Source organism: Molothrus aeneus, chromosome 6 (genome assembly GCF_037042795.1).
Source record: "Molothrus aeneus isolate 106 chromosome 6, BPBGC_Maene_1.0, whole genome shotgun sequence".
In the NCBI taxonomy this organism is placed as follows: Eukaryota; Metazoa; Chordata; class Aves; order Passeriformes; family Icteridae; genus Molothrus; species Molothrus aeneus.
Genome location: NC_089651.1, coordinates 23,185,839 through 23,199,153, shown reverse-complemented (window position 1 = coordinate 23,199,153; position 13,315 = coordinate 23,185,839). Strand labels below are relative to the sequence as shown.

Sequence of the window (13,315 nt, the reverse complement as noted above, 5' to 3'; positions counted from 1 at the left end):
TCATATGACTGGAATAAATGTCTAGACTGATTGCTAAAAACGCCCACCCTTCCCCCTTTATTTTGGCAATCAAATACAGATGAAACACAGACAGATTTTTTCCTCCATTCTGCTTTCCAGGAAAAAAATACTTCTAAGTGCAGCTCCAAGATTTATTTTATGAAATGAAGCAACAACAGCACCAAGTTGATGTTGTTGGTTAGTAGCCCAGAGCAAGTTTGATGCAGTAGATATCTGCAGTGCCACTGTGTGAAGTTTCCTGCCATTTCAGCACCTGCAGTAGCCTCTAATAACCCTGTGCAGGCTCATCCTTTGTCTGCACTGAGCTATCTTGGGCTCATGGATCACCTCTCCCTGTGCTTTTAACTCTCAGCATGGAGCACGACCCGGTTCTTTGGTATTTGCGTCTCTTCTAAGTCTGTATTAATAAGTTATCACACTGATCTGTCACACTCAAAAAACCCTAGCAGATGTAGCTAGAAAATGCACATTTCTGAGCAGTAACAATCAAAGAAAAAAGCACTCTGTGACTGTGTCTCAAAATAGCACTACTTTCTAATCATTTCTCTGTGATAACACCTGTGAATTTTTCACTTCCTGGTTTACTTCAGGGTTTTATAATTTTTTTTTAAAGAAGATTATGGATACTGTCTGAAAACTCTTTCATGAATTTGTAACATTTCCTGCAAATCATTTGATACTTTTTATGGTTTCTACTGAGCAAAGCTGCCTTTACTTAATGTGGTGAGTCACTGAGGCTGTGTAAGGACACTCTCACCCATTTCTCTTACCTCAAAAATTATCAAAGTAATTATAATTCATCCATAAGGCTGATTATTAAAACTAAGCTACTGCCTTTTCTTTGTCGTGGTCACCATAGCCAATAATATAAAAATAAAATTTGGGCAACACTTTTTTCTGTAGAAATAGGAAAAATTACTTAAGAGCTGACAGAATTTTTATTGTTGTTTTTTAATTGGTAAACTTTGTATTTTCGGTTATTTTTCCAATATTTAATGGAAATATATTTCTATAAAATATAGGGAGAGTACACTGGTTACTTGCATCACAGGTAGTGAAATGACTTGTTTAAGGCTAATGAAAGAGCATTTGAAAAAGGTTTAAAATGTGACTATGTGGTTGCATGGCTGCTTTTAATGAAAGAGGATTTAAAATAATGTTTGAACCTTGAAACCTTGACTTTGTATTTTTTCTTTAAACACCCAACTTGGTTACCTTCTGATTGGGAGGAAAAACATATTTAAACTCCTGAGAAAATGCACTGGTTTCCATTTCTAGTATGCCTACTAGCCTATTTGTTTTCTGTAAATAGGGAAACTGTCTTAAGAGCAAACCCTTTATGTGTCCAGTTATCTGTATATAATGCATTGTATTAGAGCTAATCCATTGTTAGTTCTGTTCTAATTCTCTTTGAACTGTGTGTGCATGCTACTGTATTATGTGTCTTTAATAGTTACTGATTTAAAACTAGTTACCTGGTGATGCTTTAAATTAATTTTTATGCAAAGCCACAATGGGGTGTTTCAAGCTCAATTACCTTTTAAAAGAAAATCGACTTTATATAGTTTCAGATTACAATGTAGATAAGGTTCCTCCAGTTGATTGACAGAAGGTGAGGATTACGGCTGCTGAATAATTTGGGTAAAATGTTTAATACAATAATAGTGGATGCTATAGTCAGTGTCTCTGTTACCTTGTGTAGAAGCATGAGGATAAAGACCAGAATGAATGTTTGAGAATAAAATTACAGATCCATAAATCCAGTTATTAAATTAGCAAGAAAAGTTTTTCTGATAACTCTGCTGATAAATCAAATTAGGGCAGCTCTAGCTTTATCTCAATGTTTACTGCCTCAATATTGGGTCATTGAAGTAGTTTCCTAGTAGGGATATGCAGCCTCTCAATTATGGACATGGGGTAGCCTTGGCTAATTGGATTTGTGCTTCCAGTGCTAACAAGTGCTGCCAACTGCCTGACAAGACCACTTCAAATGTTGTTAGGAAATGTATTTTTCTTACCTTCACACTGTTTTTTGGTCACCTCCCAAATTTCTCTGCCTTTGTTCTGTTGCTTCTCTTTCTAGTGCTCAAACTTTTGGTTTATCAAGAATTTCAGGCAATAAAAGCAGCATCTGAAGTTCAGATGAAAGTAATAAGAAAAGTGGTTCAAACTTATAACTTTAGCATTGTTATGGAGAAGTGTTTAGCAATATTAAATATTCTCAATCTATGAAACCAACTCTGAAATTAATGCTTCTGAGTTGGGCCATCTTTTACTTTTAGAATAACCATTAACATTTCTAGAAACACTTTGAATAGTTTGTCTCTAGTTTTCTATTTCTTCCCAAAAGCCACAGAGATTTATTTTTTTTTTCAGGGTGGTACTGTTTGGACAAAATCAGTAATTTTGACTTACCTGCAAATTTTAACAAATGCCGTATATCATTTTTATTTTTGTGATGATGAGTTTTTTATTCTCTTATTTGGCCAATGAAATGTTATAGCCCTAAGAAGAGAATCTCTAATGTATTAGATAATCTCAGTTTAGTATTTCATAATTCTTCAAAGTTCATGTTTTGTAGTATGGACTTGCATGGCCATAAGTCTGTTTAGAATTTCTAATTTTTAATTGCTGATGGGTGTGGAACATTTGTTAGATGAAGGATGCAATCAGTCTGTCTTGGCTGCTGTTTGAATTGTGCAGAAGGAGGTGGCATGAAGAAACTGATTTTGAAGCTGCAATTGAAATACTTCTTTAATTTGTCTTTGATTTCACTTAATGCTCCAAATTATTAATGTTAAGATTCTTTTCTGCTGTTGTTTATAGGTCAATAATGACCGACTTGTACTACCTCAGTCAAACAGATGGAGCTGGAGATTGGCGAGAAAAAGAGGCCAAAGATCTAACAGATTTGGTACAGAGAAGAATAACTTATTTACAGGTAAGAGTATAGAGCTTTTGAATCAAGGAAAACATTTTTTTCTTCTTACAAATGTAGTGCTTAGCTAAAACCTTGTAGTATAATTACATCACAGTTTAAAAATGAATGTTGGTATGTGAACGTATTATGTGGAAAATAAATTATTACATTTGTTTCAAACATTATTTTATATGTATAGGGCAGGTAATATTCTAAGGAAATCATTGGGGTTTGTATTTTTGTTGTTGGTTATTTTGATTTATTTGTTTCTTTGTGGGTGTTTTTTTTGGATCCACGGGTTTTACTGGGCTGTACTTACCTATTTGAATTCTTCACTTTATTGTAAAAAATAATTGTCTGGTTGTTTTTTTTTTAATTTTATTCTTTAGAGTATCAAAACACATTAATTTGTTTGCATAGTTTTAAAAATTTAAAAGTCCTTGTATAAAACTTCTGAACTAGCAGTGCATTTTTAAAAACATAGGGAAGCAAAGTTGAAGTGCTTCTATAGTGTATTGTCTAGTCCTAGATTGTTTCAACAGATGTTTGAGACTTCTCTAGATGCTCATTTTTTCGAGTTGATAAGGACTTCTTAATATATGTGCTTGTGTGTGTGTGAATAAAATCTAAATAAAACGTGATCTGAAGGTGTTGGGACTTTTTTTCATGACTGAATGCATGCAGCTATTTATGTAGTGATCAAAAAGATATTTAATTTAGTCTGTTTTATTCATACTTGGTTTATTTTTTATGGCATGTGTGGAGCTGTTTTGTATGGTCACTCCTAATGCCCAATCTTTTCTCTTGTGTAAATAGCTGAATTTGTTTCTCAGATTTTCATTATATCACAGTTCAGCTGTTAGAACCTTCTCTTCTGTGACCAAGCTATGTATTTGTTGCTTATTAAATAAAAAAAGACACCCTTCTGAGGAAAAAAACATCTCTAAATTGTGCAGGAGTCATCACTTTTATTGTCCTTCTTCAACTCCTTTCTGAGAACTGTTCCTTATTTTTTCATTTTGATACCACTATTTGGCAGTAGTATACCATAACTACTTTTCATGCTGATAAATGTAGCCTTTCTCTACCTTTTCCTTGTCTTTCACTTTCCATTTGTTGTCCTGTTTAGTAATATAACTGTGCTAGTCATCAAAAAGAGCACAAAATTATTTGTTTAACAAATATGCACCAACGTAAAGCAGTCAAATGGTTTGAAATTACACACATTTATATACCTTTATTAATGATAAAGCTGTATTAAAAATAAAATAAAATGAAAAAATTTAACAACCCTTGTTCCTCAAGTCGATGCAAAAAAAAAAATATGGGCCATATTTGTAATTGTTTTTTAGTTAAATATGAAAGTACTGCATAGCTTTTTTCTGGTACATGTTGAACATTGACAGCTGCATTATTTTGGGACATCTCCCTGGGAAATCATTTAGCTGAATGATTGTGAGTAGTGATGACTGCTACTTCATTTGGATGACATTACCATAAATTTGATTTAATGAGGCTACATGTAACTAGTCTCCTATAGTTGGAGCAACATTTTAAAAGCTAGGACTTTATATTTAAGGAAAAGGCCTTATTTTCAGAGATGTTTTTTATCAAACAGGTGTAGAAAATGTGCAAGAGAAGTCAGATAAGAGCACCTGTGGTGCTGTAATCAAGTGAATAAATAATTATGAAGGCAGAAGTTTTCTGTCCCTTCTCTTTTGTGCCTATTTTTGTTCTGTTTATTTTAGGAAGTTTGTGATTCAGCATGCAGTCTCACAATAGCAGAATATTTTTGCCTCTGATTTAAAAAGAATCCAAAACTTTTTGTTCAGCTTTGAAGGTTAAAAATGCAATCAGGTGAGAAAGGTTACTAAATACTCAACAACACATCAATTCTATTAGTCATAGTTTGCCATATTCAAGTCATATTCTGCTATACTATTTAGTTGGGGCTTTGTATGTATGCAAAGAGCAGAAAGTTGGTCACAAGACTTTTTTCTGAGCTTTCTGGACTTTGCAGTATTTTTGTGGTTCAATGCGTCACTTAGATTTTTCTGTCTTAAAGTGTATTAAATTCTCTCCTTCACATTAAAATTACTGATTCATATTTTTAATAAAAGTCCTCATACTAAAATGACAAAAGCAATAAAAAATGTTTTGGGCACTTTGCATACATGCAAGGGGATGCACCCTATAGAACTGTAATCAATCAAATCATATTATATGTTTTTAGTATAATAACCACCTAAGGAAGTGTGGTTACTGCTGATATCTGTGTGAGGCTTTCTCTAGGATTGAGGAACACGTTGTGTTAAAGTCCATGTGCATGCTGGGATGTTTCACTCAAGCTGAAACTTCTGTGTCACAGAAGGGTAGGTGCAAACTAGAGGAATTTATATTAGAGGAAGGTTTGAGATCTCTGGCTCTCAAATCAAATACCTACTATTTCTGACTAGGGAGAGAAGAATGTTTTCTTCCCGCAGCTGAAAGAAACTTCTGGGGGTTTGTTTGGATTTTTTGTTTCTTTGCGTGGAATTTTTCTGCCTCCAAATTCTTGAGGGGAGCTGTTATGAAAAGGAAGGATTACAAATGACATCACAAAATAAGGGGAATAGAAGATGGTATTAATTACATTTGTGATAACTAGGATGAGAAACACCAATTCTTGACATTTCTCTAAAAAATGGGATTTTCCAAAGATTTTGAGTGGGACTTTCTTCTCCAGCAGACTGTGTAGCATCAAAGAATAAAACATCTGTTAAAAATATAAAAAAAGAACAACTTTGTTAATGAGCATCCTACTGTGTTTATGAGGTTACTCAGTAAATGGTAGCAGAATGCTTGCCCACTCCACTCTAATCTGTCGTGATTCATTGGATTAAGTACATTTCTCTGAACTGTGTTCAGTTCTCTGAACTGTAAATTCATTAACAACACAGCGGTTTCTCATGCAGTAAAATGTATGTTAAGGAGTGGGGTTTACTTTTGCCAGTTTGTCATTTGTTTTGATGGCTGACTACACACTTGAAAGCACTGGAGGATGGTGAGGCATTGAGGCAGCACTTGGGACATTAGTCCCACCTGAGCCTGCTTTCTGTGAATAGGCCAACCAAGAGCCCTGGAAGAGGAGTACAGTGGAAACCCTGAATTTTGTGAGAGCAACAGTATATGCCCATGTTCTTTGTGATGGAAGACCATTATATCCATCTTGCCATTTGAAAAATCTACTTTTATTTTAGATGGTATTCTCTTTCATAGAAATAGGTAATTCTCACCATTTTGCTTTTCTGAAAATTTGTTAATTTTTTCAGTTGCATTGTTCATAGAAGTTATTCTGAGGAAGATAAAAGGTGTAAACTCTGGAATGGCTTGATGATCTAATCTTCTATATATTGAAGTATGTTTTGTGTAATTGGTCAGGTGTAGGTTTTTTGTTTGTGATTTTATGTAGGTTTGTTTAATTTTTGTTTGGATTTTTTTTGTATTTCTTTTTACTGCAGTTTTATGGCTGTTACCTTACAGGACTTGACATTCATGGAGGTCCCTTTCATCCCTCTCTTGATTATATAGATCATTAAATTGGAGATAGGAGTGTGATCAGCAGTGTCATTATGGTTGAGAACAGAATGTACTACCCACTCAAATCAGGGATTTATAATCCTTTTCTGTGACTTTGTGGCAGGAGGAAAAATCTTTTGCCAGTCTTCGTTGGTTTTGAAATTGTTATTCTTTATCAGCTCAATACTGGTTGCTTTGGTTGGCAGTTGTGGTTATGAACACCCAAACTATTCTGATGCTTGAAATGTAACTTTTCTTCCTTATCAACGGGTAATATTTTCACCTTTTTCTGGAAACCAGTTGAAACTGCACTATATCCAAGTATCTCTACTCTCCTTTTCTTTTAAAATTCTCAATAGACAATTGAAGCTCAGATAGTGCTTTGTCTTTTTGCTACTTGAATACAGCAATTCGAAAAAACACCACAGTCATAAAGAAATTAGTTAAATAGCTTCCTTAAGTCACAAACTGATACTAATATATATAGTTTTTAGTTAAGGCTACAAACAATGATAAATCCCAAGTAAGTGCATTATGTTAACGTTGATAAGCAGTCACACTATCAAATTACATTCCATTGTGTGATTACTACTTGATTTCCATAATATTGTTCAAAAGCTATTATATGAAGCTTGCCTTTACATGAAAGAAAGTCAGAAGGGCATACCTTGACAATATTTCAAATATGCCATTGATTAAATGCTTTCATTTTAGAGGACACAAGCATTTGGAGGTAATTACAAGTGTAGAAAGCTTATCTAAGGTCATTTTCTAAAAATTCGCAGACATTATTCCTTTCAAAAAGAATAATGTTGTAGCTTTACCCAAGCTGGTAACAAATACCCCCCAGACACTCCCTCCTCCTTCCTGGTAGGACAGGGAGGAGAATCAATGGGGAAAAAAACCCAAACAAACAAAAAAACCCACCCTCAAAAAAACTCCATTGTGTATTGAGATAAGAACAGTTTAATAACTGAAACCAAGCAAAATATGATAATATTAATGACAATAGTAATAATAAAAATATAATACTGCTGATAATCATGATATGAGAAGGTATTTTTTCATGGAGTTCTTTCTATTTGAAATTCTACAGAATACTAGAAAGGCCCTCTTTCTCTTCTGGAAGACTGTGGGAAATGCATTTGTTATAATTTCAAAAGATACCTGTTGGATTTAGTCTCAAGTTTTCCATTAAATTTGTGATGACAAAAGTCCTGGTCTCAGGAATAAAAATCTTGAACAAAAATTTTATTTTATTTATTGTTTTCATACCTACTTAGGCTTTGAATCAGGTGTATTTAAAAAGAAAAAAATAAAATGCTGATGGTATAGCACATGTTTTAGAGTTTTGGATTTGTTTTGGTACCTCCACCCCTCCCCATCTGAATTGTCATCCCCTCCTTTACATAACTGAATGCACAAATTTTTATTTTAAATTTTTTTAGGACTCAGAATATTCAGATTATCTTTTAGATCACTTGAAGGAGGGATTTCAGTTCTCCGGACACGGATCACTGTTTTTTGAAGATTGGATTTGACTGTTGCTAATTTACAGAAAATTTTATTTTAAGTTTAGATGTGAGAGAAACAGAATTTATATTGATGCTCAAATATCAGTATTCTTGTCCCCTATATGAAATGTTAATCCTTGAGATTTTGTGGAAGACCTTTCTGGAATTTAGAGCTATGTCTAGAGCCATGCAAGTATGAATACAAAAAAAGTACTATCTTTTATGTAAAGAAAAACTTCTGTTGATTATGATGTTGTGTTGTCCATATACCTAAAAATTCCACATGCCTGAAAATATTTATTAGTTTGTACCTTTAAACGTAGCATTCAAATAATGTAGGCATTTGCCTGCTATCTTACGCTTTTTTGGTTTGTGGAAGTGAAATACGTTATTTTATGGAAAGTGTATGCAGATTAAAATTCTGTCCTTTATCATTCTGCTTGGGAATGTGTTTTACATTCTACATTTGCTATGTGGTCAGCTAGCCTGGGAAGTAGTCCCTTAATAAGCATTTGTTTTATTCTGTACCATTTGTTTTTATTCTGTATGTTGTAGACAGGTGGAAATTTTCTTTTATTGGGTGACATGCATGCTTATTGAAAGAGAACTAACAAACTTGAAAAAATGCCAAAGGAAAAAGCATTCTAACACTGAGAATCATGTTGATGAAATGTGAACTCGGAGTCCAAATGTTGACTTTTTCTGACAGATTTACAAATGAGAAAGTAATTTAAAATCTTGAATGTATTCTATTTTATATTAGGATAGTGAAGTATGTTCAATAACTGTTCATGCTCGCAGTGAAGAATTCACATAAAATTTTCATGGAGCTGAAGCTTAGTCATCCATCCAAGCTTAGTCTCCAGTCAGAGATGTGTTATAGCAGGGCGGCTTCTGTGATTTATGACATTTGCCAGTTTTTCAGAAAAATGCAAGCCTTTGGTGTAGCTTCTCTTCAGCTCCACTTTTTCACCCATCCTTACAGAACCCGAAGGATTGCAGCAAAGCTAAGAAACTCGTGTGTAACATCAACAAAGGCTGTGGCTATGGCTGCCAGCTTCACCACGTGGTGTATTGCTTCATGATCGCGTATGGCACGCAGCGCACGCTGATCCTGGAGTCGCAGAACTGGCGCTATGCCACGGGCGGCTGGGAGACCGTGTTCCGGCCCGTCAGCGAGACCTGCACTGACAGGGCGGGTGCCACCACGGGCCACTGGTCAGGTAAGGCTGGGCCACCCACGGCGCTTCTCCTGCTTCTGTGCATCTTCGTTCCCATAGAATTAATCTGTTGTCTCCTTGGTGTTGTGTGGAGCATGAGAACTGTGCCTGCAGCTGGGTATGTAAGCACCTTCTGCATCTTATTTGCCCACTGTATTTAAAAACAAATTCCTTCATAAGATAGCTCTGCATTGGTAGAGTCTTTATAATACAAAAGTTTAGTATTTGAGACTTAAATTACAATTTTTCACCAGGGTGCTACTGTGTTCTCTGCTAGATATTCTAATTTTCATGGGAGGAGAGTATTAAATAGAGGGTGTTGTTAATAAACTTTTTAAGAAATAAAGAATGTTTCCAATATTAAGCAATTGAAATAGAAAAGAAATGGTGTCCAATAGTCACACCCCAACAAAATAAACAAATAGTTGAAATAACTCCTAATGCAAGCTGAACAGATCCAAAATTCGTGCTATAAAAATAATGGCAATGTTAAATATGAATTTTTATTTGTATATCAGCAAGTTGTTCCTTTCTTATATCATGCTGAACAATTGGCCTAGAGTTAGTAGATGGACACTGATGTTTGGAGGATCAGGTAGCTTTGTTTGTGTCAAAGTAAACAGTGTTTGTTTTAAATGACATATTTCTTCATGTGATTGGTAGTCAAAACATATCAACATCTTCAGTCTTTTCACTAGGACACTGCATACCCAGTGCATATGGAATCTTAAAGTAACTATTAAAATTTTACAGGTCTGAAATTAACTTAATCAGATTTACAAAATCTGGTTTACAGGTTGCATGTAAACTTGTGTGTTTACTCATTGAAACAGCATTTGCACATTGAAATAGCATCTGTTCTTCAGAGCTTCAAGATGCTACAAAATTAGCTTTGAGAATTCTAGTTAGCTTTTGTGAATGAGATTTTTTTTTTTTGCAAAATATGTTTCTTAGGAATGGTTGGATGTTTTATAAAAACAACTATAAATGGACAACAGATATTGAGAACTCCAGATTAAGTTTTATTTGTGTTTGGATAAGTTAGTAAGTGAGACTACAGTCTGGACATGGTTCTCAGTGGACTCCTATATGTGACTCCAGAATTTAGATGCAGGCAGTTTTGTGAACAACTTCAGAGCCCAGTAAGCTGGAAAACAGTTCAGTCATGCACACATGGCTTCAAAAGGTTATATATTTTAATGAAAATCTATTTAAATAGATGATGGTTTCCTGCAATATAGGCTTTTGCTGATGAAAATACAAATAATGCTTTATTTTAGGTTCCTACAGTTTGGGTACTTTCCTTTTTTTTTTTTTTTTTTTATTTTTTTTTTTTTTTATTTTTTAAATAATGAATGCCACTAATTTGAGTTTTGGTATTCTAGAGCTAGAGGGTTATGAAAGACAATCTTTCTGTAGTTGGTATGTTGGCCAGCCACACATGCTATAAACTGTGTTAAATTCTCATCTTGTGCAGTGGCTTGGTCAGTGAGGATGAATGATTCTGACAAGGGATCTCTTTACTAGCCTCAGCCTGGCTTCAGTGGGAGTCATTATTACTGCTAAATTAATTTTAGAGGCAGTGTATCTTGCTGAAGATTTCTGTGAGCTTTTTATGTCTCCCTAAATCTATATAGATTTTTATTTACTTATATATCTGTTTATTCATTGCCTGTTTTTTCAGGGACCAATAAGTCTGAAATTCTTAACTCTAGTTAGGAGCAGTTGGTTTGCAAAACCATGCGTTTAATTTTTTTTCTCTACAAATTCTGAAAAATCAGCGTGAGATTTTCTATAAGTTCAAAATAAATGTATTCAAATGCATTGACATTTATAAATTTTCATTTTTCATAAACAAAACATTTCTCCTATGTAGTGTAGGGATTTCTAAATTTTTTAAAATTATGTTTCAAAACTATTCATACTAATGAATAATTTTAGCAAGTGTTCAATGTAAATTATGGAAATAGGCCAACAAGTCAGAAAAATATATCCTCTAAGAGTTATGCTTTCATGTAATTTGTAGACTTGAATAGATAATAATATAGTAAAATGTGCTTCATGACAAAATTGTTTAAATTTGTTTATCTATTAATTCCTCCTGATTGACATTTTTTAGTTTTATTCGCAACACAAAATTTTGCACTTTCTGAGCTTTATCTTCAGTGAAACAATTTAGAATGCAATACCTTCTCCAAGAATTAAGAAGCTTATATAAGCTGAGAATGCATATAGTTCTGGAATTTTCTTTGTCCAGTCCTCTCCTAACTGGGTATAAAAGCTAAGCTTGTTTTTGGGATTTGGGAAGTAGAGTGACTTTTAATGAGCAAGCTGATACTTGCCCAATAGCAGAAGATTAGTAAGACGTGTTCTCATCGCTGAAGAATTAAGGGTCAGCTCAGCCCATGTCACATCTTGGAGGAGTTGTTCTTTGTGTTTGATGTGGTAGTTCTGGAATCAAGTTCAGCTTTTCTGGCTTAAACATATTAAATGATTGAGAATGCTATTGCAGATTTCTGTAAATGCAACACTGTGGCATAAGTTTTCCTTGTCCTTTGTTTCACTCATACTGTCATTCTAGAGAAAAAAATCTTGAGAGATGGTTGTCTTCTTAGTTCTAAAATTGTTATCTTGCCTGTAATTGCACCTTGCCTGTAATTTGTTTTTCCTTTGAAAGCTATGGTCAAACTATATATATAATAATATATATATAGTTTTATAAATAATTTAAGGAGGAAATTTTATAAGAAGCGTGAATGATTTACTAGTAATAAGAGCCAAAATGTAGAGAACTTCTGAAGACATATTTATCATGAAATTTTTGATTGATTTTCTTTAAATTAATTAGTTGCCAGGTCATAATGTTATTATCATTGCTGTGTGCTAAAACGGAGCCTCTTCTTACCATTTTTTCCTTGCTGATTTATGATGTTATGGTGGCATTCCCCAGTAATAAATTGAAAGAGGTCTACAAAATAACTAGACCAAAAAATCATAAATGAAAAAGAAAACGAATTAATAGGAAGGACAGATTAATGTACTGTTAGAAGTCATATTTGCATGTCAAGCTGGAGAATGAAGGGATGTAGAGGTAAAGAAGCCATCTACTTGCTTTAAATAACAGTATGTGCTCCTTCCCATAAGGCCTAAAAACCAGAAAGATCAAAGATAACTTGAAAAAGGAAACCTGAAACAAAGTTTCCTGCAGTTATCCTTGAATATTGATTTTGCTGCCTCTAACTATGGTTTGATGAATTAATGCTTTTGAGGAAGGGATACCCAGAGGGGAGAAAATGGCAGAGCTCTTCATTTGTTGGTAGTGCCAGCTTTTAAGTATTAATTAAACTACAATCTTAAAATATAAATTAACTAATATGTTTATATGTATAATTCAAGAATGAGGATACTGTGGGTACACAAAATGAATGTTTAATTTATTAAAGTCTATCTGGCAACAGCAATCAAAAGGACTAAATAAAAATTGCAAAATCAAACCATAAAAAGTTGTACAGAATTAATTGCAATAAATTAAGAAGTTTCACTCCATGAACTAGATATTCCCGGACAGTAGTTTTTAATGGAAATCAGCTGAATATTTAGTATTGGCCTAAAAAAACCCACTTTAACTTGCATACAATTGTATGAATTATGTTTTGCCCCCACATCTCACTCTTATTTATAAACATTTGCTGAAAGAATGGATTAATTTCTAGTTCTAATTCTTAACATTGTGTTTATAGAGTGGCTTTCATTAGTTACATTTTAATTCAAACAAGTTCCATTTCTATGAAGCAAGCTGGAGAATGGTGATTTGAGAGAACAGAGTGGAACAGCAACCTCTGAATTTTCCCTTTTTTCAATTGTGTTAATCTTGAAATCAAGCTACTGATGCTGTGTAGATTTTTTGTCTTCAAGGTGCCTTGTAAGATACTCTGTGTAAAGACATTTGTCTGAGTAAACACAGAATATATTTAGGAAGTGGTAACTTTTAAAAGGACCTTGGAATTCTAATGAAGTAGGTCTGAGCTTTCACAGCAATGCAGTAGCCTAAAAGAGCTAAGTGTGATCCTTGTTCATGTCTG

General features: G+C 33.8%; 1 protein-coding gene across 3 annotated transcripts in view; it reads left to right on the top strand.

Annotated features, from left to right (window-relative positions):
- FUT8 (fucosyltransferase 8) overlaps window positions 1-13,315 on the top strand; it is a 99,582-nt gene that overhangs the window by 65,511 nt on the left and 20,756 nt on the right. For all 3 annotated transcript variants that reach the window (XM_066551909.1, XM_066551907.1, XM_066551908.1), the window contains 2 exons: window positions 2,848-2,962; window positions 8,999-9,236. In XM_066551909.1, coding sequence (XP_066408006.1) covers window positions 2,848-2,962; window positions 8,999-9,236 — 353 coding nt within the window. The remainder of the gene's footprint in view (window positions 1-2,847; window positions 2,963-8,998; window positions 9,237-13,315) is intronic.